This window comes from Meriones unguiculatus, chromosome 12 (genome assembly GCF_030254825.1).
Source record: "Meriones unguiculatus strain TT.TT164.6M chromosome 12, Bangor_MerUng_6.1, whole genome shotgun sequence".
NCBI lineage: Eukaryota > Metazoa > Chordata > Mammalia > Rodentia > Muridae > Meriones > Meriones unguiculatus.
The window spans coordinates 77,619,901-77,647,031 of NC_083360.1; the positions used below are offsets into that span (position 1 = coordinate 77,619,901).

Below are 27,131 nucleotides of genomic sequence, written 5' to 3' on the forward strand. Positions count from 1 at the left end.
TAGACTGGCCATTCGGGCAAAAACTAAACACAGAAATGCTGGAGTGGACATCATAAACATAATAGATCTAACAGATATTTATAGATCATTTTACCTAAACACAAAAGGATATACCTTCTTCTCAGAATCCTACGGAACTTTCTCCAAAATCGACCACATACTCGGACACAAAGCAAGCCCCAAAGGACTTAATAACACTCTGCATCGTATCTGACCGCCACAGGTTAAAGCTGGGCATCAAGAGCAACAGAAACATCAGAAAGCCTACAAACTTACAGAAACTGAGCAATTCACTGCTGAATGAATGGGTCAAGAAGGATATTAAAAACTTTTTAGAATTGAATGGAAATCAAAGTACAACATATTCAAACTTATGGAACATAATAAAGGCAGTTCTAAGAGGTAAGTTCCTTTAGCACTAAGTGCCTATATAAAAAAATTGGAATATATCATATTAGTAACTTTATAGCATATCCAAAAGCTCTAGAACAAAAAGAAGAAATCACACCTAAAAGGAGATGGCAAGAAAGAATTAAACTCAGGGCTGAAATCAATAAAATATATATAAACAAAGAATGAACAAAACAGAGTTGGTTCTTTGAGAAAAACCAATAAGACCGATAAACTCTTAAGTCAAATGAACTACAAGGCATCAAAACCAAAAAGGCATCACCATCAAAAATTCCAATATAATTTCTTCAACAGAAATTAAAAGGACAATTTTCATCTTTATATAGAAACTCAAAAAACCCAGGATAGATAAAATACTCCTAAGGATAAAAGAACTGCTGAAGGTATCAACATCCCTCACTTTAAACTATACTACAAAGCTATCATAATAAAAACAGCATGGTATTGGCATAGAACGGACACATTGATCAACTGGAACTGATTTAAGACCCAAACACAAATCTACACACCTATGGTTTTTGATAGGGAAACCAGAAATACTGACATTACAAAATTCTTCAGCCCAGGGCATCAAGCATGCCAAGGATGTACTCCACCACTAAACTATGTTCAGGCCTCCAGATCCATAGTCTAAGTGGAGTGTTCAACTCTAGCTTACTTCACTAGCCCACGATGTGACGAAAGTTCACTAAGACAGGCCATGCAGAAAGAGCGGTGCAGCAGACTCCTTTATAGAGATGCTTAAGAGTTCACAGCTTATCTTTTTTTTTTCTCTCTCTCAATATAAACCCATCACAGCTCCATTATTTCCTATTATGAAGCCACCCTGAAAACTGTCTTTTTTTTTTTGGACAGGTTTCATGCCACACTTCTGTGTATTTATAGCACTGGTCACTTTCTCCCTGGAACCTCTTGCTTTACCTTCAGTGGCACTGCAGAATATAGATCTCTCATTCTTTGTGTAGTGCTGGGGACTGAACTAAGAGCCTCAGCAGAAGGCACGTGCTACATTCCCAGATTACCTTATTTTTTTATTTACTTCTTTTCTATCTTGTCTATTCCATTGTTATCTGTTTTAAAAACAAATTATGATGGTCATTGCTAATTTGAAAGACTCTAGAGTCACATAGGAGATGAGCCTTTAGGCATTTCTGTGAGGGACTGTATTGATTAATCTCAGCCTCTAAGAACACCTACAAAGGATTCTCTTGATTACATTGATACAGGAAGACTCATTTTAATTGTAGGTTAGTCTATTCCCTGGGCAGAAAACGCTGAACTACATTAACAGAGAAAGAGAACCAAGCAGCGGCCTACTTCTTTGGGGATGTGAAGTGACTAACCAGCAGCTTCAAGTTCTTGCTGCCTCGACTCTCCTGTCATAGTGAATTCCACTTTGAACAGTGAGTGGAAATAAACCTGTTCTCCCTTCCGTCTCTTGCGGCAGGGATTTTACAATAGGAAAAGAAACTAAAATACCAGCGTTCCCTGTTTTCATAAAAAATCTCTTCACACTAGACAAGCACGAAATAGCTACAGTGATGCCTTCCCTTCAGCTAACATGTATACTTGTTTGTCTTCAGTTCATCCTCCTCGGTAGAGCTCCAGACCACTCTGTTTTACTAAATAGTTCTGTCTGGATTCTGCAGGGATGACTGGAAGTCAGTATATCCTATGTACCTTGTTTCCATTCACTTTCTCAGCCAAAACCCGAGAGGTCTGCCCACCTCATCCTTCTCTTACTTGTCAGAGGATGGACCTAATCCAGTCCTTGCTGCCTTCTAAATTGTCAGTTTTTCATTCCCGAAATCTCTACTTTTATCAAAAGCCTTCCCATTTCTGCCCTGAGTCACCGTAATAACTTTCTGGCTAGTCACCTGTTTTTTCAGCCCTGCACTTCATCCTCTGAGTAGTACTGAGATGCTAAATGCACATCCCTCATTTCTTTATCATAGGCCCATGGCCCCCACAGTGTGAATAATACAATTCCAGTATTCAGGGGAGTAAGTATGTTACGCTACACGGTGGGAACTGAGCAGGCAGTGGTGATGAACAGAGGAAGCATCGGTGCCAGTTTTAAACTGCCAATTTCTATTTAGAGGTGCTGCCCAACACTACTCTATAAATTGTCTTTTTTTTTTTTCCTGAATAGAAAAAAAGCATTTCCCAGAACAATAGAAAATGCTATCAAGAATATGTATAGTTAAACTTTAGGGACTTTGAAAAACTATACCAATCTCTAAAGTAACTAGACTCTTTCGTTCTGGGTTATGAGAACCTGGCATGTAGTAGAAACAGAGCAGTTGAGTTTGTATTGCCAAACACACAGCACACGCATACACGCGCCCATGCACACACACACTTCGCTAAGACAGCCACAGGATGAGAAAGACATTCTAAGTTCTTAATACCTATCTAGTAAAGCTGGGTTCCACGTGAACCCAGACAACTGTGAGGGCAGACACTTACATTCCCGATCTCAAAGTTCTGCCTCATGAGGAGGTAAAGGGAGGCACTGGCGTGTGAGCGGATCGTGCTGATGCTGCTGCTGCAGTGTCGGAGGAGCCGGAGGCACAAGTCTGCGCACTGCTCTGTCTCCTCCTCAAACAAGAGCTCAGGAAACTGCGAGAAACAGACAGACATCTGTTACGGTTGCCTGGCGTGGAAATCAGATGGGTGAGCCCAGAAATGAAAACGGTTAACAGACAGTATTAGTTAAGAGCAACAGTGCAGGCCATAGTCAGACAGACAGGGCTGGAGCACCAGTGAGGTCACCTGTTAGGTGTGACACTGGGGATGTCTCTGTTTCCCATGCGGTAGGCCTAATAATATTATCTACAGAAACTAGTGAAACGCTTTGGTCAGGTATTATGAAAACCTGGAGGACCATGTAAGAGCTCAGCATAAACACATAAACACAAATGTGTATGCTTCCAGGAGGAATCAAGAGAGGAAATAAACCTCTGAGGCAGCAGAGCAGAGCCCCTTCTACACAGCAAGGGTGGAACTGTGCACACATTTAGCTCTTAACATTAGCTGAAAAGAAAGATACATGGGCGGGCAACAGAGCTCCGTCCAAGAGTGCTTGCATCACATATGCAAGGACCTAGGCTCAATTTCCAGAACCACAAAACCCAGACGGAACAAGGCAAAATTAAGAGCCTACACTCCATCAGCTACTGATTCCAGGCTCTTCTCAAAACAAAATGGTTTTTACATAAACTATTACCAATAATTCAAATCAATACAAGTTCTGAAGACAGAGGCAGAGACAGAGGAACAAGGTGTCAAGTGTTTAAAATTAATTTTTAACGTATTGACCAGTCAGTGTGGCAAATGACCTCGACCGTGCTGAAGAAGAAAGTGAAGTCACAGAGGAGCACAGGCACAAAACAACCCACCTTTGAGACGAGGGCTCTCTGCGTGGCAAAGCAGTGTTGCAGATACACTGCACTCTGGTTGCAGGCCATGCTCTGCAGAAGCACTTTCAGCACCCCACCCAGAATGCTCTCTTTGGATTCTGTTACAGAAACAGTCTGCGATTTAAAGATAAATACATAAAACAGACATGTGTCTCTAATGTGGCTAGGTAAGTGAACGATGTATGAAAATCCAAACATTTCAAGATAGGGAAATGGTAAAAGCCAGGAGGACTTTCAGAGAAGAGGCCAAGCAGGAGATGGAAGAAAAAGAGAAATAAAAAGGCCAGAGAGAATTTAAGTTGGGTGTGGGGGACAGGAGCACTGACATGGCAGGAAAACATGAAGCATGTTCTAGAAAAATTTGAAAATCAACGTGGACACCTGACTTGAGCACCTGCAGCAGATGAAGCTGCAAGCTGGGCTAAGCACCCAAGCTACATATCAACGGCTACACATAAAAAACAATTTTCTCTCTCTCTTTCTTTTTCTGTTTTGTTTGTTTTGTTTTCGGTTTTTTAAGGCAGGGTTTCTCTGTGTAGCCTTGGCTGTCCTGGACTTACCTTGTAGACCAGGCTGGCCTTGAACTCAGAGATACGCTTGCTTCTGCCTCACTGAGCACCAGGATTACAGGTGTGTACCACTATGCCTGGCTCTCTCTTTCTTCCTTTCAGAATAGGAATCCTGGCTATTGTTTGGAGACTTGGAACTAAGCTAAAAAGAAACACGAACTAAATAAAAGCTTCCTCTATGAAGCCTGTCCTTAGGAACACAAGTGCTCTTGTATCCAATGAAATATATTGTGGTAAGGAGTGAAGCCCAAACAAGCACTGTGCATATCTATTTTAGAAATACTATTTCTTTTCCTACTGTTTTTTCTAAACTAAGACCTAGTTTAACTAATAGAGGTCCAAAATATAAAAGCCATTTAAAGAAGAATTCCACATTTTTGTCATTAAGCCATCAAGAAATACAGATTTTTAAACACTATTATTTGTCATATTTTGTGGCTGTCTGCATGTTGTATGTGTATGTATGTGCATGCTGGAAGAGGGTGCTGAGTGTCTCTACCATGCTCTGACTATGCCTTTGAGGCAGGGTCTCTCTAAACCTTGGGCTTCTATCTTCCTAGCTTGGCTGACAGCCAACAAAACAATCCTCTGCGATCCTCCTGTCTTTAACGTCCACTGGCACTGGGGTTATAGGTATGTGCTAAATGCCAGGCTTGTTATGTAGGTGCTAGGATCTGATCTGCGGTCTTTGCAATTACACACCAAGTACTCTTAACGCCGAGCCACCTCTCTAGTCACTAGAAATACTGAAGGTTTTATGTTTTTAAAATTTTAATCAGGATAACAGCCAGTAAAATGTAAGAAAAATAATCTCAAGGAAGTAAAAAGAACAGACTACAAAGAGAATACAGAATGTTCTAAAGCAGGCAGCCATTATAACAGCACTGGGTAAAGAATCTGACAAAGTGATGGCGGCAGAAGGGAACGGAGAAACAGGCGAAATGTGTACTAAGACAACAGGGGTATCCCAGAAATGGAGTTACATCCTGGTTCTTCTCCTTCCTTTTGAGCACGGGGCACTGCTTAAACATCTGTGACTAATGCTGTTATCTACAAGATGAAGACGATAATTCAACTGCCTCTTTCTTTATACACCAAGTAAGTTAATACTTGTGAAGTACTTAGGACATTGCTTAAAAAAACTTTGTTACGAGGTTCCTGTTACTAACAGGGTAATATTGTCTAGGAGGCTACTGATAAAGCAGTTCACATTTATGTTAAATTACCCAATAAGGTGATTACACACAAAAAAACCTAAACCACTGCTTAATATACAGAATGTAGTGAATAAACCCAGCATAGTTCTATGTTCTATGTTAAATATATCCCAGCGGGACACCCTATCATAAACACAAGTGGTCGTTAGAAACACAAGATCAGGCCTTGAATACGTCAAACAAATGTAGATTTTTATAAGCACCCTCTAAGAATAAACATTGGAAAACCATGAGAGGAAATGGAGTTTGTAAATACAGAATCACCAACCACTTAGAAGGACACGTCAGCTCCTGATGTCTCAGCATAAATAAATACATGGTTCAAACTGACTCTCCATCTCCATCAGCCCAATCTGTACTTAAGCAACCCTTGCCTGCCCTTACCTGGACAACAATCTCCAGTGTGTCTAAGATGATGAGGTTTGCTTCAGTAGCCAGGTTCCCATCGATCAGTGCTTCATGTTCTATCTCTGCTCTTGACCTAGTACAAAATATTGTAAAGAAAATTTTACTTATCTTTTAAAAAAGCCAGAAGTAAAAAATGATTTAGAGATTTATTAAAACACCTTGAAGCTAGTAACATTTGCTTAAACAAAAACTTACAGAAGAGTAAGACGAATGCAGTGTTTCACTCATTAAAAAGTCTTGCTTCCCTCTATCTCACTGACTGAGGCAGCATGCACAGCTTCCGTTTGTTGCTCTGAACAGGTTCTCTCTGTATAGCCCTGACTGGCCTGGGAGTTGTTGCGTAGACCAGGCTGGCCTCCAATTCAGAGACCCACTTGCCTCTGCCTCCCTAGAGACACCATGTGGCAACACAGACGTCTGTCCCCAACAAAACACAGAGTGCCACGAAGGGCCTGACTGTTTGCTTTGTCTTTCAGGCCCGAGGCACTCTTCTTTCCGGCCAACGGCACAGGCGCTAGGTGGCGCTGTGTCCCATAGCGCACTTGGGACGGCGTGTTCTAAAGCCGAGAACTCATCATAGATTCCAAACACTTTTAATGTATTTACTAACAACAATAAAAGCACTCGATTTCTGTAATATTTTATGTAATTTCCTCTTAGATATTCACGCAAATATTCTCAAAAAGTTAATTTAACTCTTAAACAAGACTGGATGGAATCATACATTAGAAATAAAACTTTTTTAAAAAGGCAATAAATTCTGTTAATAAACTTGACTATACCCCCAGGATGTAAAGTAAATAAACTAATATAAAACTTTTAAACACTTGATTATAATCATTAGACAATTGTATATACATGTTAAAACTCATATTGTATAGTATAAATAAGTTTCTTGCCAATTATAACTCAACAAAACAAAAAACAACAAATGAAATACAACAATCTGATGCTGAAATCGGTTGCCAAATGTATTTTCCACTGAGGATTAGTTGGGTTTTAAAATATGCAATGTATTTTACTATAACATATAAAATTATCTTCTCACAGTTTTTAATTTAAAGCTTAAAAACCAACAAACGCTTCTCTTCTAAGACATGAACGCCTAGTAAGAGCAGACAGCTGAGCTGAACCGTGCTGTTTGTGTCTAGGCGGCGCCTCAGCCCGGCAGCGTCTCAGTACTTAACACGGCGGAGGTTATTACTTGTCAAGCTTCTCTGTGTTCTGCCGCCAGTGCGTCATGTCCTTTCTCCAGCGCAGATTCTCCTGGCTCCCAAAGGCACTTCCAGATGGGCTCCTCTCTGTCAAACCAATTCCAAGATGGCATTTCAGCTGGAGCACATATGTGCACATTTGAAAACATACAAGAAATAGTGGGCTTCCTTAATTTTATAGAAAGCCATTTCTCTCAGTTCAAGGGGAAGAAGGAGGCAGTGGTGATTTTTATTTAAAAGTTTTCACAATAACTTAGGAGAAATCTTTTCTATATAGGACATTTTTTGGGGGACTCATCCTTTTAAATAAGCAAAGAAAGGCTCTAACATGGTTTTGTTATCAGGCCAAACGGAATGGTCTCGTTCCCTTGAGTGGTCAGCCGTTCTGCTCTCTTGCTCCCCCTACAGGCAGGGACAGTCTGAATAGCTTCACTGCACACGCTCCTGATCTAGGACATATGCAGGTGGCTACCGAGACGTATCTGCCTGGTCTGCGCACCACTCACTCACCTCCTCCTCATGAGCCTCTCCCACCCTCCAAGGCCTCTTCACCTAAGTATTTGCTTTGCTTTTGTTCGTAACAGTAATTATACATTTTTAATGAGACAGGGTCTCACACTGTAGCCCAGGCTGGCCTGGAATTTAGTAGGTCGCCAAAGCTGGTCATGAATTTAATATAACTGCCCTGCCTCAGTCTGCCAAGTGCCAGAATTACAGATATGAGCTACACACTGGGCTCCATAGCATTTATTTACATAAGGACATGTTACTTGACAGAAGTGATTTCCATTTTGCTCAGTATTTAATAACAAATTACCTGGAATATACTGAGTACACCATAAATGTGGGTCCATAAGAAAGTGTAAAAGGGACCGAAGAGATGATTAAAGTGTTTGTCATGCAAGCAAGAGCAGGAATTTAGGCTCCTAGACCCACACCCACGCAGGGCAGATGTGGTAACCTGCTCATAATTTTAGCCTTGGGAGGAGAAAGGAGACCCTTGGAACAAACTGGCTAGCAAGATGGTCATCTCGGAGTGCTCTGGCTTAACTGCAAGACCTTGCCTCAAAGAATAAGAAGGAATCTTGAAAAAGATTATCTTATCAACCTTAGCCCTCCACACGTTTGCAAAGTACACAGCCCAGCCAACACACACACACACAAACATGAAAATAAACACCCCCCCCCACACAAACCTGTAAGAGTGAGATTAAAATCTTTCTTTTTTTAAAAAGAAGATATTTTCTATGCGAGAGAAAGAGAGGGAGAGAGAGAGGTAGGGGAGAGAAGGAGAGAGAGGGAGAAGCAGAGGGAGAGACCCCCACGGAGGTTAGAAGAGGGTACTGGGTGCGCTGGAGCTGAGGCTGCAGGAGGTTGGGAGTTGCCGAACGTAACTGCTGAGAACTATTGTGTCCATATACAATTACTTCCTTTGGTCTACTTTCTATAGGAAAGGGGCTTCTTTGTCTAGGATTTTAGGTTTGAAGGCAGACTGGATGGCATGGGTAGTCTTTGGAAGAGACAGGCACCAGAAATCTATCCTGAGTGGAGAACGCATGGAGACTGGTGGGAAATACACAAGCATGTGCTGGGGTCAGATTTCAAGCTTCCAACTAGGAAAGGAAGACTCTGACTTCTGAAAACAGTGACACTTAAAGCTGTTGGAGAGGAAGGAAGAGCAATGAAGGTAAAAGTTCAGAGTTGACAAAGGAATTTTAAAAATACTAAGAAACAAAGCCAGGCATGGTGGCTCACACTTATAAGCCGCCCTGCACTCTGGAAGGCAGAGGCAGGAGGATCTCTGTGAGTTCAAGGTCAGCCTGGTTTACAAAGTGAATCTATGACAGCCAGGCTACACAGAGAAAAAAAAAAAAAAAACACCTGTCTTGGAAAAAAACCCAACCAATCAACCAACCAAATACCCCTAAGAAACAGAGATCATTTTATATAATGACAGACAAATCTCTATGCTTTCCCATTGTTTTTCTTTCCTGCCTTTCTGAACGTTTAAATTTGAAATAGTTTTTTCTATATTTATTAGTACTTAATTACATGTTTGTGTGTCTGTGTACTCAAGGGCAGGTGCTCATGGAGGCTGGAGACAATGGATCCCCAGGGAACTGAAACCACAGGCAGTTGTAAACCACCTGCTAACATGCCTGCTGAGACCTGAATTCAGGTTCTCCGCAAGAGCATAGGAATGCTTAACCGCTGAGTCAGCTCTTCAGCCTTACTCTGAAATGTATTTTGATCATATTAACCGTACTACCCCTTCCCCAACTTCTCACCCCTTCCACTTCTCCCTCTTCCTTTTAACCACTGAGTTCAATCTGCATTACTCAGGTACTGCTGGGTGCAGAGCCGCCATGAAGCATGGTCAACACCCCGGGATCACATCCTTAAAGAAAACTGATTCTTCTGCTCCCAATAGCTATTAGTGCCAACAGTTCTTATGCTAAGGGCAGGACTTGCCTACCCCCATGCTGGGATTGTAGGTTTGAGCTCTATAGTTTCTTTCCCAGGCAGAGTGTGTCTTATTCATCATTAAATTCTAAACATCTACAGCTTATAAAAGCTATTTAAATAAATGATCTATGCTAATGGCATGTCAGAAAACTTCTAACAATTACAGCTCATAGGCCAGATGTGGTGGCACACACCTATAATCCCAATACTTAAGGATTGAGATAGTGCGACCACCAACAGCTGAGGTTAGCCTGTTCTACAAAGTCAGTTCCAGGGCTAGACCACCAGACCAGAACCCATCTCAAAATGAACAAATATATAAAGTAGAAAGTAAAATTCATCACAGATTCACATTCTCCACATTTCATACCCAACAAATACATGTGTTTAGTATGTATTCTTTATACAGATGACTGAGCCATTCCTTTGACATTACAGAATTTTTATCAATGTTAGTGTTTATTAGCCATTTTTTAGCATTTGCTAAAAACTTGGAAAATTTAGCAAATGCTCACACATACATTATCATCACAAAGGTGGTAAGATCAGGCACTTGCACTACCTCTAATTTTTAAAAATAATTACCTAGAGGTTAGGAAAAAGAAGCTGGGAGATTAAATATCATGGCGAAGGTTAATGGCAGCCAACTGTGGATTAGAAACAGACTTCAACTGGGAAAAAACTATTTTTTCCCTCCCTCACATATTAGTCTTGTGGGCAACATTTTTGCATTTGATACACAATATATTAATTTAGTGTGCACACTGGAACAACAGTCAAGGGCAAGTTCCGTAGAGCAGACCTATCACACACTAGCCTGGGTGACGGTGTGCTGTGTGGGTTACCATTGTAAGAAGGGCTGATGGCGGAGGAAGCCATGCACGTGTCTTCATGGAGGGCATGTGTATCTCTGTTAGTGCTTAATTTTGCCCTGAATCGAAAGTATTTTTAAAAGGAATGGGAAGGATACTAACACAAGGGCAAAGCTGAGACCATCCACAGCAACCTAGGACACACGCCCATCATCTGACACCAGAATTTAAGCTAGCATCTTCAGAGAACCAACTACCCTGGTGATTCAGTTTTGTCCAAAGAGTTTTTGGAAAGTCACTGGGCTTGCAGCAGTGATAACTATACAACGCAGTTCTTGGAAGTGGTGCAGCCCTGACCAGGAGGAGAAGATGCACCTACCGAGCTGCCCTCGGCTCCGCCGTACCATTTCCTGCCTGGCACCGATGCTCCCCAGAATGGCTTCTTCAAGCTTGGCTCTCATGTCTTTTGATTTCTTAAAGGTTAAACTATTCATTCTTTCAAACACCTTTTTCCCCTAAAATGTAAACATCAAAAGAGGCACTGAGGACATTTCCTTCTTCCTTTCCATGTTACTTTACTTCCTTGTACGTTCCAATGGTGTAATGGCTACTTACTTTGTACTCAAAGCAAGATACACACAGATAAAGCAGATCTAACAGCCGGTTCAGCTGGAGGACCGAGAGGTCGGTGAACCACTTCTGCAGAACTGACTCATCGGCGTTCTTGAGCACCCACAGCAGACAGATCAAAAGGCTCCGGCTTGATTCCGCCGAGAAGGTGGTATGCTGCCTGCCACTCTGAAAACCAAGAACAGGAGCATGAGACGCAGTGACCAGTGATCACTTGTATAACTCCAGTATTTGGGCAACACAGGTAGAAGGCCTCCAAGTTTGAGGCTAGGCTGAGCTACCTATCAAGCTTTAGGCAAGCCTGGTTATATACCAAGACTCTACCTAAAATCAAATGTACAAACAAGTAAATACTTTAAAATAGAATTTTCTTATAAGTATACTACTCCAAAGGTCATTTCATTTAGATAACACAGGGGAAAGCCAGCCAGTAGAAGTTTAACGAAGGGCAGTAGACATTTGCTTTTAATGTGGCAGAACTGCCATCAGAGAACAATACATGGTAGGAAAAAGCATAAAGAGAAAACAAAGTTTCTACTGTTAAAACCCAAAGAACATATCATAGAACATCCGAGAGAATGAGAACAAATGAGCAAAGCAATTGACTCCGAGTAAGTGGTAGTATGTAGTATGTATTCAAAACTAATAGTAAAAAAATGTTTGTAAGGTCCAGAGGACCACGGTTTCTTAAAAATCACCAAAGACACAATGGGGGAGATGTGAAGCCATACTCTGGTGGTTTGAATGAGAATGCCCTCCATGCTGTCAGACATTTACCACGGCTTCCCTGTTGGTGGGAGTGTTTGAGGAAGTTCTGGTAGTGTGGCCTTGCTGGAGGAAATACGTCACTGGGGGCAGGCTCTGAGAGTGAAAAGCCTTGAGCCATTTCCAGTTTGCTGTCTCTGCTACATGCTCATGGTTAAGACACAAGCTCTCAGCCTCCCATTTCTGCCACTAAGCCTCTGTTTGCTGTCGGGGGTGCTGTCCCTCTGGACTTTTATGTTAGACTTTCTTCCTTAAATTGTCTTTGGCCATGTGCTTTATCACAGCAACAGAAAAATAACTAACATACATATAGTAAAAAAAAAACAAAACGCTATTTTTATTTACATCATATAAGGTTGAAAGGTATGTCCTATCTGTAATATGTATCAGGACATAGCATGAACTATACGTGAAAAATGAACATTTACTTAAAAAAAAGAAAGAGATTAGTAAGGAAAGACTCAAGAATGCCGAATACACTTAACTGCCAGGACCTGATTTTACTTGTCTCCACAATCTGCCTTCTGTGTTGTAGGTGAGAATGATTGGAGCAGCTAACACAGATACATGCTCTGTCCTAGGCAAGGCACTAATCGCTGTATGCATATGAACTCATTTATCTCTTGCCAGCACTCAAAGACATAACTATTACCACTCATCCTTATTACAGCAAGAAAGCAGCCACCCCAAATATTCTGCAGCTGACAGTGGGACTGGGATTCATGCTTAGTAATTAGCTCCAGAGAACAGCTCTTATCCATACACTGCCTCTGACACATTCAATCATGAGTGAGGACCATGTGGATGCAGGGAACAAGAGAGACAAATTTATTCTTCTAGATAGCAGCACATTTTAGAAAATCAGGGTGATGAGGACATTGATTTTGGTGTGATGGAGGGACAAACAGTAGAAGAGAAAGCATGCAAAGTGTCCTATGAATTCTGAAAATATGATCCACAACAACACACAGTGTGGGTCAGTGATGAGATGATGGATTATTTAATAAGTGATATTCGGACAACTTATTCCTCTACAGGGAAAAAGACTGAATTGCTATTTTGTATCATTCCATAAAAAGTTAATTTCAGATAAAGAAAGAATTTAAATGGGAAAGGTGACATTCAAAACCACTAGGAAAAAATAAAGAGAAAAGCAGTTATTTCATGGCAACAAAAGATGTAAGCCACCAATATACATTAACAATTTTAATTTAAACTGCTGAATGTGTCATTATCAGTCTATGAAGGAAACCAAAATCTGGTGGAGTAACAATGTCTAAACCTCAACTTCTGAGAGAAAGCAGAGGAAACAGAGAAAACCCCAAACCCAGGAAAGGCCAGAATATTTAAACAGAAGCACCAGCTAATACTATCAGATCTGAACACCATGTATTTACAAAGTGGACCATACACCAGGCCTAAACATAGATCTGGGAAATGTAACATCTTCATGGAAATCCAGATGCACATTCTCTGACCATGAGCAGAAAGAAGAGAGTAACTAGAAATCTTTACAGCTAGAAATTTACAAGGTGTAATTCTTAAGTAGCCAGAAATCTTTACAGATCACCATGAACATTTCAGACATTTTGAGCTGAATAATGAAAATGCCATGTACAAACAGTAGCAGTTAGCTAAAGCAATTATAAAAAAAAAAATTGACAGGCTTAAAATACATATCAAGGAAGAAATGATGGGAACTACTGAGTAAAACATTTATTTGAAGTAAAATAAAATCCAACAAACAAACAAAGAAGAAAGAAAGGAGCATTGTACACAGGAAGGACAGAGAGATGCCAAGATCCAGAGCTGCAGAGTGAAATCCCATCTCAACCACCACCAAACAAATAAACAGAACAGCAAGAAAGATTTGAAAGCTGAACAATCTCATCATCTTAATGACTAAAGAAAAAGTTTTAAAAATAATTTTAAGATGTATTTTTTGATTAAAGATTTTTGTCTCTCTTTGAGTGTGTGTGTGTGTGTGTGTGTGTGTGTATGTATGTATGTATGTGTGTCTGTGTTTGTATGTGAGTGCAGGTACGCCTGAAGGCCAGAAAAAAAGCACCAGAAAAGTGATCATCATACCACTTTTTAAAATGCCTTGTGTGCTTTTCATATTTTGAGTACTGTTATCCATTTCCTTAGTATTCATGGATGCACATTTTTTTTTAATCAAAGGTAGTCCTACTCTTTATCACTGAAAAATTTTAAGATATTTATTTATTTATTATGTAAACAGTGTTCTGCCTGCAGGCTAGAAGAAAGCACCAGATCTTATTATAGATGGTTGTGAGCCACCATATGGTTGCTGGGAATTGACTTAGGACCTCTGGAAGGGCAACCAGTGCTCTTAATCTCTGAGCCACCTCTCCAGCTCAATCACTGAAAATTTTATTGTTTTTCATTATTAAAAAAATTTAAAGTGAGACAGAAAGTGGGGGTACACACCTTTAATCCCAGCACTTGGGAGGCAGAGGCAGGCAGATCTCTGTGAGTTCGAGGCCAGCCTGGTCTACAAATTGAGTCTAGGACAACCAGGGCCACACACAGAGAAACACTGTCTCAAGAAATAAAATAGACGAAAGAAAGGAAAGAAGGAAGGAAGGAAGGAAGGAAGGGAGGGAGGGAGGGAGGGAGGGAGGGAGGGAGGGAGGGAGAAAAGAAGGAAGGAAAGAAGAATGAACATGTAGACAGACAGACAGACAGACAGACAGACAGATAGATAGATGAAAAGAACCCACAGACACATGGTGCTGGATGAATAGAGAAATCTTAAAACCATGCATGGTGTGCAGTCACAGGAAGGAGACACAAAGGTTACAGCATACAATTTCATTTACATGAAATGGCCAGGACCCTTAAGTCTACAGCAATGGAAAGTAGGTTAGTCACAGTCTTGCCCGGGTTGGTAGAAACAAGGGGATGGCAGACATAGGCTCCTTTTGGCAAGATGGAAATGTTATCAAAACATTGTGTAGAAAAAGTTGTGCAGTTTTATCAGTAACTAAAACTGTTAAGCTCTTCAGTTAAATAAGTCTGCTTGGAACATATAAAGGTATTAATAAGCTGCCAGACATGGCAGCATCCATATATATTACTATGTTTTCTGAGAGAAGTAACTTAAAGCTTTAAGAATGTGAAGTGGAAAAAAAAAAAAAAAAAAAAAAAAAAGAATGTGACGTGGTTCCATGCTCTCATAGCCCTCCCTGCTAGGGGAGAAAAAAGGCCATGCATATCTTCCCAGATCACTCTGCTAAATTTAAAAGGCATGAAATTTAAAGAGTAATTATTAATTTTAGATTGTTCCTTAGAGATGATAAAGTGAGTTTTAAAAATGAAGGAAAGATAGCTTGGTGGGTAGAGTCTTTCAGAGGTCCTCTGTGGAAGGCTCCTGTCCTGTTTCTTGTCTTCTCCTACTTCCAATGTCTATCCTGTTTGACCTTCTGAATTAGGGTCCTCCTTGTTGTCTACTGTTTAGAGCTACAGATTTTAGTATGTTTATCCTATATTATACGGCTAATATCCACTTATAAGTGAGTATATATCATTTGTGTTTTTCTGCTTCTGGGTTACCTCACTCAGGATGATCTTTTCTAGATCCCACCATTTGTTTTTATTTGCTAAGTGGTATTCCATTGGGTAAATGTACCACACTTTCTGTATCCATTCCTCCATTTAGGGATATCTAGGTTGTTTCCAGATTCTGGCTATTATGAATAGAGCTGCTAAGAACATGGTTGAGCAAATGACCTCACTGAATGATGGGGCATCTTTTGGGTATATGCCTAGGAGTGGTATATCTGGATCTTGAGCCAGCACTATTCCTAATTTTCTGAGGAAGCACCAGATTGATTTCCAAAGTGGTTGTACAAGGTTACATTCCCAACAGCAATGGAGGAGGGTTCCTCTTTCTCCATATCCTCTCCAGCATGCATCATCCCTTGAGTTTTTTATCTTAGCCATTCTGATGGGTGTAAGGTGAAATCTCACGGTCGTTTTGATTTTGCATTTCCTAAATTACTAAGGACATTGAGCATTCGTTTAAGTGTTTCTCTGCCATTCAATAAGACTCATAGCCAAACTTCAGGCAGAGTGCCAGAATCTTTATGGAAGAAGAGGGACATAGAAAGACCTGGAGGGGACAGGAACTCCACAAGGAGATCAACAGAGCCAAAGTACCTGAACCCAAGGGGTCCTGCAGAGACTGATAAAGCCAACTAAAGACCATGCATGGAGAGGACTTAGACCCCCTGTTCAAAGGAAGCCCATTTGCTGCTCAATTTCCCAGTGAGCTCCCTTCCCTAGTAAGGGGTATAGGGTCTTTCTCTGACATGAACTCAGTGGCTCTCTGATCAATTCCCCTAGGGGGGCTACAACCTTGCCAGGCCACAGAGGAAGATGATGCAGCTAGCCTTGATGAGACCTGATAAGCTAGGGTCAGATAGAAGGGGAGGAGGTCCTCTCTATCAGTGGACTAGGGAAAGGGCATTTAAGGAGAAGAGGGAGGGTGGTTGGGACTGGGAGGAGAGAAGGGAGGAAGCTACAGCAGGGATACAAATTGAGTAAATTGTAATAAATAAATATATAAATAAAATTAAATTTAAAAAAAAAGAAAAGAAGCTACATAAAATAAGGTACTTTACAAAGTTCTTAAAGACAAAAGACAGGGCTGCATCCTATAAGCCCCAAAGATAACAGGTTTTTAAACAACCTGATATATGACCTTTAATATTCTGGGAAAGTTAATGTTTTCACAGGGCTCAGAATATAACTGCATCGGTTAATATAACTTTGGCAATGGACACCTCTTTGTATATACTTGGTAGTCTAAAATAGCTAAACAAAAAATTTAATTTTATAAGGGTTCATGAAACAAAAAAACTAATTTTACAAGAGATTCACTTTACCGTTGAAGTGAGCAGGAAACTGCCAGGCCTTGTTAGCTGAGGGACTGATGTTCCTGCAATTGCCATGGCAACTGTCTGGCTTATCATGCTCCCACTCTCACTATCGTAGTCATCGGGGGCTATACAAACTGGCCTTCCTCGTTGATTGTGTGTTTCTGAAAGGGAAGAAGGGAGGAAAACTTTAGGTCAGCTAATAGTTATGCCCTCCTTTCTTACTTTCCACGATTCTTTAAAAGAAAAAGCCTTCAATATAGACATCTGGCTGACTCTTGAAGAACACTTGGGTTAGGAATCCCAGAGCCAGGAATCCATGTGTAATTTTTACTCTCCCCCGACTCAACTACTAATAGGATGGTGGTTGACTAGCTGTCCTACTGAGACCATGATACTGGTAACAGTGAGAAAAAGCTGCCTTCAGACTGCTTTCTGCTTTCAGAGGTACCTTACTGGCCGTATGAATGCTTAGGCAGAGACGATTAGTGTCACAGCACTTTAAACAGATACTCTTGACACGTTAGCTCGCTGTCATAGCCACAGGAGACAGCTAAACAGTTATTACAGCACCACAGTATGTACCAAAAATAATCCATGCTGTTGCTTTAATGCTGAGTCTTATATATATATTTATATGTCCTTCAACTTTTAATACCACCATGTATACATACTGTGTCTATTTTTAAAATAAATGTTAACTTTTCATAATAGATTTATATACATTATGGTAGAAAATAGTTTTTAAAAGACTATTACCTATATTTTATCATTCAGCATATATCTGACTTTCTCTTGATGTTTTTGAGACATTTCTAGACTATGTAGCTTGTCTGAGTTATGGCAGCAAATCTTGAAAGTATTTGCAGTTTAAATCCATTAAGACACTATCAGTTTTTGCCATCAAGATTCATGCCTTTTTAGGTTTAAACATTAAGTCAGTTCTATTCTAGTACTTTATTGAGGAAACCTCAACTGACTAGTCACAAAGAAAGACACAGCCAGCAGCTGAGAAGAAACCTACCGCAGAAGGAAACAAAAAAGCCTGTTGCATAAACTATTAAAATTTGTTTCATTCCACAGAGCAAATAGACAAGTCTATTTAGATAAAAACCTAATCAAAAAAACCAAACCAAACCAAAACAAAACAAAAAAAAAACCAACTACCAGCACGGACGTTCCTGCTTTCATGCATGAAACAATCCAGCAATTCAAACCCAGGAGGCCATACTCTGCTAATCTTTTAAAGACAAAGAGTTATTTCCCAGTACAGAGCAGGTACCCAGGAAATGCTTTTGACTTCATTACACTAGAAGGAACATTATCAGGCTGCTAGTTTAAATACGGTTCCATCCTAAACTGTGCATCTAACTACCTTCTAAACAGCCAAAGTGAGAGGAAGGAAACTTTGGAGGTTCTTGTTTTATGGCGCAGTGTAGTCTCAACACAAAAACCTGGAGCACATGTGCTTCTTGATGCGCAGGCGAGTTAACTTCAGTCACACATCCCCGGAGGAAGCAGACCATGAGGCAACTGGACAGAGGTTAAGAACTATTCTCTCTTACTGTGCGCAAGGCACATGCACACAGGATCTGTGCTTTCTGAAAGGCAGATGTGAACTGCTATAAACTCCGAATGTAAAATTCACACTAAGATCTTCTTATGGGAATTCACAACCGATCTTCTCAAATACTCAAAAAAATTTTTTAAAGATTTTTTTTAATTTTATGTACATTGGTGTTTTGACTGTGTGTGTCTGTGTGAGGAGTTAAAGACAGCTGCGAGCTATCATGTGGGTGCTCGGATTGTACTCAGGTCCTCTGGAAGAGCAGTCAGTGCTCTTAACCTCTGAGCCATCCCTCCAGCCCCTACTCAAAAGTTTTTAACAACATGGTTAAACATGGCTATTTACAGTTTCTTTTTATAGGGTTGCATTTAAAAATAATTTTAAAATAATTTTCTTTATATATGTATATAAAGAAATTATATTATACATGTATATGTGTATGGGTGTTCTGCCTGCATGTATGTGCACCTCACATGTGCCTGTGCCTGCAGAAGCCAGAAGAGTGTACTGGATCCCAGAGAACTGGGGTCCCTGGTTGTGAGCCACCATGTGAGTACTGGAATGGGTCCTCGGCAAGTGCAGTCAGTGCTTATTACTGCTTACTGCTCGGCCTCTCACCAGCCCTAGGGTGTATTTCCTTTATATTTTTTGTTTGTTTGTTTTCAAGATAGGGTTTCTCTGTGTAGCCTTGGCTATCCTGGAATTCACGGTGTAGCCCAGAGATAGACCTGCCTCTCTCCACCTTCCTGAGTGCTGGGATTAAATGTGTGTGTCACCACTGCCAGGCCGTTTATAGTTACTGAACCTTAAAAGACATTTTCTAGAACTTTCAGAAAACAGGCTTTGAAAACGGCATTAATTAAATTAAGTACCTGTAAAATCGTACAGTTGAGGCACAGTTTCCATGATGATACCAATCAGAGGGAGGTACAACATGGCCACCCGAGCCTTTATCTGAGGGTCAGAGTACCGTGGGTCAGAGTCGTGACTGGACAGTAAGTTGTGTACCATATTGATGACTTTCTTATGCAATCCAAACAGTCTATTTAAAAAGAAGAGATGAAGAAGGAGAAGCAACGGGGTCACAGAGATTAGTAATATCCTCAAAACAAATAGTAAGTAATGGCACTCAACCAGCCTTGTTTAATTTCTTAACTCTGACAGCTATACTTCTGTTATCATTCCTATAAAATACTCACTTTAAAGTACATAAAATACATAAATTTGAAAATAGTGTAAAGAAAATATGGTATCAAAAGGAAGCACTTTATCAAACTCTTTGATATAACTCCTTGTTGGTGCTTTTCTATGACTAGGAACACAAGAGCACACATAGTATCAATTTCAACAAAAATTTACATGTTGTTATTATGTGTAATGACACGTGCCCTGGTGCATGTGTGGAGCTTCGAGGACAACTTTTGGCATTTCTCCTTTTACCTTTTCCTGGGTGCTGGGATTGAGCTCGGGTTGTCAGCTTGCACGGCCTACACTGTACCTGCTGAGCCATCTCACTGGCTCTGGAGCGACAGTTCTGAAGTGGCGGCTTTCACTTTTACTCCAACAAATAAGATCTTTTCACATTAATAAAAAAACGGACTACTTCCTCTCCATATTTTTATTTTGTCTATGTGCTTGGCATAAATATACACATGATTCTTTGTGTTCATGTCTGAGAAACGTGTGTGTATGAGGCATGAGTGTGTGTAGGCATAAAACGCAGATGTGTGGATTTCAGAGAAGGACATCAGATGTCTTCCTTAATTGTTCTCCATTTAATTTTCTGAGGCAAGGTCTCTCACTGACCAGAAGTTACCAGTGAGCTACAGGAATTCTCCTGTCTCCGCCTTCTCAGTGCCGGGATTACAGGCACACGTTGTTGTGCCCAGCATATGTAGGTGCTGGAAATCCACTCGGCTCTTCAAGCTTGGATGAGAACCCCTTCCTGAAGGAGTGAGGCTCTTCAAGCTTGGATGAGAACCCCTTCCTGAAGGAGTGAGCTGTCTCCCCTGACTCTATTGCTTGTTTTGTTTCCTGAAAGAAAAGTCCTCTGACATATCATATATTCAGTAGCTGGGATTCCCCTCAACATCTCTCTTTTTAACTGCTTTGCTCGTGCATCTCATTCTGGTTTTTCTACCATCGGCGAGTCCTCTAACAAGAGTTCTATCCTCTTCACACACTTGTTCCCTCCAAACAGCGAGTACTTTGACTACACAAACCATTCTGATGAAAGTGCACCCACTCCAACTGGCCCTTAAGCTGCAGCAGGCAGCAGCCTCCACGGCTGTCTCTGCAGGATAACTCACCAGCAAGTACTTATCTCAGCAAAAAAGAGCGTTCTGGGTCTCCTCTGGCCATGTCTTTTAAATATGTTCATCTTGTCTAAAAGATTTTTTGCTGTTGTTGTTGTTGTTTTTTAAGAATATATGTATATGTATAAATACAATGTATGGAGGGTGGGCGTGAAGGCCAGCAGGGGGCATAAGATTTCCTGGAACTGGAGTTAGAGGTGGTTATGAACCATACATCATGGTGCTGGGAACTAAACCCAGATGCTCAGCAGGAGCAGGAGATGACTGACAAGTCATCTCTCCAGCCAAATGTGTCTGTCCCTATTCCTAAGACACAATCTTTTTTTTCAATCTCAGAAAATGTATTTCTCCCAGAAAATGTTTTCCCCTTGTTGTCAGAGAATCCCATCTCCCTTCAACTTTCAATGACCACCCTGATCAAATTCTTCCCTTGCTTCAAACAAGCCTTTCCTGTTTTGAAAGCACATCTTAATTTTAGCTATAGGTTTATTCATAAAGTATATGTTCAAATTCTGTCAAAACCACACTCATAGACAGGTTTCAGTCCTCATTCCCATTCCTTGCATGATGCTCTTCCTAAGCTCCCGTTGTTTACACACTCCCCATGAGGCTAATCCAAATGCCGATTCTTTTTAACTTTACTCATTCCTTTACAACTTCAACACAGGCTTCACATATGTTCTTTCTTTTCCAACAAGCTCCGCGCCTACTTTCATGTTTCCCGGAGTGTAAGCATGGACACAGGTGGGGGTCCCCAGGTTCAGCTTTGGAACCCCTGTTGTTTACACTCTTACCACAATGACTTCTGTGCCTGGACAGGCACTCCTACCTTCTCACACCCACACTCCAGCCTGTCTAAGCTGTTTTCAAGAAGCCTCTTCATGTATTTTACTACTTAGTCACATTAAAGTAGTATGTATATAATTATCCACTGCTCATTGCTGAGGACTGAATCTAAACTTGTGTGTAAGCCACACTTACATGCTTCCCTGGGCTCCTGCCCCAGCTCCTGCCCCATTCTTGCTCTCTGAATTAAGATGCTTCTCTTGTCCTTAAAGGGTTTATTGTAGCCAGAGAAAAACAGATACACATACAAAAAACTTTTGCATTGTCATAGACAGTAATATACAAATAAAAAAATATAAATCTTCTCATTTCCCAAACTCTATGTCCTACAAAATTACCATTTAATCACAGTACAGAGTGATATCGGTTAGTTTTTGTTAACCTGACACAAACTAGCGTCATCCAGGTAGAGTGACTGTCAACTAAGAAAATACCTCCATCAGAGTGGCTTGTAGCATGTCTGTGAGCATTTTCTTTATGGATGACTGATGTGGACCCAGCCCTCTGAAGCAGGCACCACCCCTGGGCTGGTGGCTCTGGGTGCCAGAAGAAAGAAAATTAAGCCAGCTGTGAAAGAAGACCATAAGCATCAGTCCATCAGGACCTATGCGTCAGCTCCTACTTCCCGATTCCTGCTTTGATTTCCTGTCTTGACTTCTCGTCATGACAGATTGTGATCTGGACATGTAAGCCAAGTAACCCCTTTCCTTTCCAAGTTGCTTTGGGTCATGGCATTTCATAACATTAACAGCAAGCTGTAACAATGGCTCTTTAAAAGACACAAGGATCTGTGCCTCTATTACACTGTTTCTTGGTCAACTTTCCAGCTATAAGGGAAGTTTGTAACAAGCACATCTTTGGCTACTTATAGAACATATTACTGCTCATCAAGGAACGACTGTAATTACCTACCAAGCAGATGAAGTCAGAGGACAAGCACTCTCCTAAAGCTCTGACAATGTATCCTGCACACTATCTCTGCCTAGACCTGTAAGACTGCAACATGGGTATATGACCATTGACCATCTTAGGGTCATTCAAAGATTGTTTTAGACAGAGAAAATTCAACTGCTAAGGGCCAAAGGTAGAATGGTTTATCTTAGATGACCTGAGCCTCTAGCTACTGAGGTTGTAGGAATACAAAACTGAGAGGGAAACAGCTGTCTGCTCTCTAGCTTATACTCTAATGGGAGGGGACATATGATAAACTTCAAGGAAGCACTTTGCAGAAGAGAAAGCAGGACTGCAAGGCTAAGAGTGAATGTAGCCAGGGCAACAGGCCTGTAATTTAGCAGGCAACGAGAGCCTCAACAGGAATATCCTGCTTTAAAAGAAGATCTGAGAAACTACAAGCAGGAATGGCCTATGGAAGACCCTAGGCCCGTCAAGCACTACTTTGGTCAGAGAAAAACACAAGTGATGAGGCCCAAATGTATGAACTTGTCACATTTAAGATACAGACAACAGCAAGGTAGAACTTTTAGGACTATTACTACAGGTCTGGGTTTTATTCTAAGTGGCATTTAACTTACAGGGAGAGAGCAAGAATAATTTTCAGCAAGGTCGTAGCATAACCTTACCCCATTTAAAAAGACTATTCAGGCTATTGTGTCGAAAATTATTTTAGAGACTAAGAAGGAAACATAATTAGTTCCAGCAGAAGCAGGGATGTAAAGAAGTGGCTGAACTTGGGATATATTTTAGAGAGCTGCAGAATTTGCTAATGGAGTGGGCACAGGAAAGATAAAGAAAAGAATGAAACAAAAAAGGGTGTAAGCTGATGTTCACTTTTAATATGTAGCACACAGGCTACAATGTCTGAATACAAAAAGAAAGGTGATAGCGAACATCATTACTCATGGGATTCAGCAAAAATCTTTCCCAGGGCCGAAGATCAACACATTCTAGCTTAAAGAAGAGAGTTAGTAACAAATTCCTTCATAAGCTTCCTATTATTCCATATAAACCCCATTTTAATAAAATTGGTTATGATGTGCAAAAGAAACATCATTACAGGAATTGCCTACCCTTTATAAAAGATACTGCTGAAACCTAGACAGCATGCATTTCCCAATCATCCATCCTACTTCAACCAAAACTGTGCTCTCCTATGGCTCAGAAGAAGTCCACTGTCTCTAGTTTCAGCATCAGACTCTAGCTAAATCATCCATGATGCTTCAAATGGCCAGTTGGCTAGTTCATTTGTGACAGTCTATGAAGAGACAACCTCTAATTAACCCAGCTTTCTCAGTAGAGAAAGCCTGACAATGATAGCATTGCTTACCCACACAGTTGACTTAGAACTGGGTATACCATGCTTGTCTTGTGTGCCGTAGCAAACACTCTCTGTTTGCTCTAAGTCACGTGATTAGAACTAACCCAGCCTGACCAGCAACCTGCACGACTTTGGGGGCATATCCATGAGAAAAGCCAGCTGGCCCTAACGAGCCTGCACGCAATAGGGAGTCATTCGCCCGCTCACCTGCGAGCCTTTAATTCTAATTCTGTGGAAACCATCCTGCAGTCAGACACCCTGCAGCCAACATGATGAAATCAGTGAGTTGAAGGCTGAATTACACAAAGAACGGTCTTTCTTCCAGATATGAACAAACTTATTTCCTTTAACAAAGCCAGTTTGAAGTTGTTCCAGTTTCTTATACCTAAAGCCACCCTGACCAAGTGAAAACACTGGAAAAGAGAATCACGAAGTTGGCTGGCCTAGCTGCTAAGAGGCATGCATCAGAGGTTTTTCAGGTTAGAGTCCACGGCTCCTGGGACACAATGTGCCCCTTACAATTCCTGAGATACTGACACACTCCCTCAGGGAACGAAGTGTCCCAGCCCTTTCTGTTTCTTTGCATGTTCCCTTGGAAGTCCAGGAAGCACAGAGGCTTGACAGGACGATTAGTCTTAAACATTAATCTGTGTACTCCGTATAATTTGCAAATGCCATTGTATCTGGGCAACTACAACTGTGTTGATCCTAGCAATTGCCATTTTATTCTGTTTCTCATAAAGATACAAAAAATCTGATTGTTTTCTGTAAAATTGTCAGAGCCTCAGTTGTGCTGTGGCCCCTCCACCTGGCTGATTTAATTCCCTGAGGCTGTATCTGGTGACCTTGGCATGGTAAGTAAGAGCAGGCACTTACTCAAATACCTGAGGTACACCAGTGATTAAGCAGAGCTAGTACATTTAAAAGAACTGTAGAGTATCTTCACTCCTCAAAAATGGATACCTTTATTATCTTCAAGTGATGTTATACTTTTTTGTCAAATGGTAAGACATGAAAGTGCTTGAAACAGAACTGGGAGGTACAGTGTCTCAGCCAACTCAACTTTCCTCTCTCCACAGAGTCTACACAAACCCCTACTCCATATGGAGTCCTATAGGCATAGGACACCTTTTCAGAATCCCACAGTTCTGGTGAAAACCAGTTCTTTAAAGGTTATTCCACATGTAGGTTCTCATTATTTTACAAGTTCAAATCTTTCATTTGCAGTCGGTCTGGCCATTTAAAATGTACTCAGTATCAACTATATCCTTGACATGTTACTAAGGACTTTATGAACCTACTTTTTCTTAAGTAGATGATACATTCATTAAAAACCTGTGTAAGGTTGTATGTTTTTGTTTCCTGGACCTCTTTTATGACACTTAACTTCAGGATAGACTTAAACTGATCAGAGTATTTTTGCTTTTAACAATGTATTTTATTTTAATTTTTGTGCATGTGTCTGTGTGTGGGATGAGCATGTGAATGCAGGCGTCCTGAGAGGCCAACGGGGATGTCATATCTGGGGCTCATTCTAGGTGGCTGCAAACCACCTGACGTCAGTGCTGGGAACCGAATTCAGCTCCTCCAGAGAGGCGGGACACACTGTCAAGTGCTAAGCCACTTCTCTGGCCTGTTTTGTTCTTAAAGAGGAGATAGAGTCTTGCTATGCAGACCTGGACAGCCTCAAACTCAGGATTCTACGGCCTCAACCTTCCAAACAGCTAAGAATTTGGGTTAGTGTCATGATGTCAGACTATCAGACAGATTTTTTAATGTTAACTGTTAAGATGGACACCACCCATAAGGGCTACGATCCCGCAAGATCCCTATGTATTTCATAAATGAAAATCAGTCACCAAAGATCCTCCAACAGTGTACTCAAAAGCAGAATTTTTAAAAGGATAGGGTAAGTTTTAAGATAAAATGTTACATAGTAGGATGGCAAATTATAAATTTTTCTCACAAGAAATTTAAGAAAAAAAAGTCTATTTTCCATAACTGAAAAGTGCCTACTGTATTTTAGCAATAGTCCATGTACTAACATACACAACTGTTTCTTATACTACTAAAACATGCTATCGCATCAAACATGATACACCATCATTGTAGATAAGCTCAAATTCAGAGGTGATTAACTAAAATATAAACACCATTCTTGAAACACTCTTCTTGAAAGTAATGAACACAGAAATAACACATATATGGACCTTAGAGAATAAAAAACAGAAAAAATAAACAGGAAGAAATAGTATTAATTTAAATTTCAGCAAGATCTATCCCACTGTCCAAAATCAAACTGATTTTCCTTAGTGTGAAACAGGTCACTCACCCTTCAGCATCCGGGTCTAAAATGAGTGCAAGTTCCGTCAACACGAGGCCGGCCAGGTAATGCTGCTGGCGGAAGGGCAGGGACAGTTCAAACATGTTTGCAGTCTTCTGGTCCTGCACATTTGTGGAAAATCCGGAACTCTGTGGGGGTAAGGTAGAACTCAACTGTTGACAGCTGGGCAACAAACATGCAACAGTTGGGGCATTGCAACCAATGAAACGCAACGTGATTGTGCCAGAGAAACGCTATTCCAGAGAGCGCACAGAAAAGGAACTGCTCTTACTTTGGCTATGGGAGCCTGTGCTGACATTTCTTTACATCCTTTGTCAAACACAAAAGGCTGACCTAGCCTGGGGAGTCTATAGACCTTAGGAAGAGTACTCGTGAGTGCACAAGATCACCAAAGACTTCAGACAGAAAGAGCTTAGCAAAGCAGCCTGCTCAATCATGAATTTGTCTGACAGTAGAAGATGGGCTCTTGCTATGCTGGGCCTTAGTCTTCCAAACAGTTTATCAGTTTTATTACTGAAATTAATTTGCAAAAGTTTAGTTTGCTTTTTTAATATTGAGATTTTCTATTGTCTTCATCTTTTATTTTTTTAATCACCTACTATTTCAGAAATCCTCTGAAGGAAAGAAATGGAACTCAACACAAAAGTTATGTACACCCTTACCCTAAAGGACAAGAGAAATGTCCGTAATCACAGCACTTAGTTTCTATCAAGTATCACCTATGCTACTTTACACAGAATTCACTGCCTCTGAAATCTGTGGATCATCTTGTAGTCTCTTCACTAAATCTTCAGAAATTGTAGTCCTGAAAAAGCTTATATCTCCTAAGACACATTCTATAGTCACATATATGAATATGCATATATATTCATTTTATATATACATGAATATGTATGTCTATACATGTATATATATTTAGATATGTGTGTGTATGTGTACATGTTCATGTGGGTGTATTTCCATTTAGAG

General features: G+C 40.6%; 1 protein-coding gene across 9 annotated transcripts in view; it reads right to left on the reverse strand.

The window, feature by feature from the left end:
* Dock7 (dedicator of cytokinesis 7) overlaps window positions 1-27,131 on the reverse strand; it is a 194,718-nt gene that overhangs the window by 34,884 nt on the left and 132,703 nt on the right. For all 9 annotated transcript variants that reach the window (XM_060365936.1, XM_060365933.1, XM_060365937.1 and 6 more), the window contains 9 exons: window positions 26,151-26,290; window positions 19,255-19,424; window positions 16,825-16,979; window positions 11,135-11,317; window positions 10,899-11,034; window positions 7,232-7,328; window positions 6,004-6,100; window positions 3,813-3,947; window positions 2,881-3,033 (listed from right to left, as the gene is read on the reverse strand). In XM_060365936.1, the coding sequence (XP_060221919.1) occupies window positions 2,881-3,033; window positions 3,813-3,947; window positions 6,004-6,100; window positions 7,232-7,328; window positions 10,899-11,034; window positions 11,135-11,317; window positions 16,825-16,979; window positions 19,255-19,424; window positions 26,151-26,290 (1,266 nt within the window). The remainder of the gene's footprint in view (window positions 1-2,880; window positions 3,034-3,812; window positions 3,948-6,003; window positions 6,101-7,231; window positions 7,329-10,898; window positions 11,035-11,134; window positions 11,318-16,824; window positions 16,980-19,254; window positions 19,425-26,150; window positions 26,291-27,131) is intronic.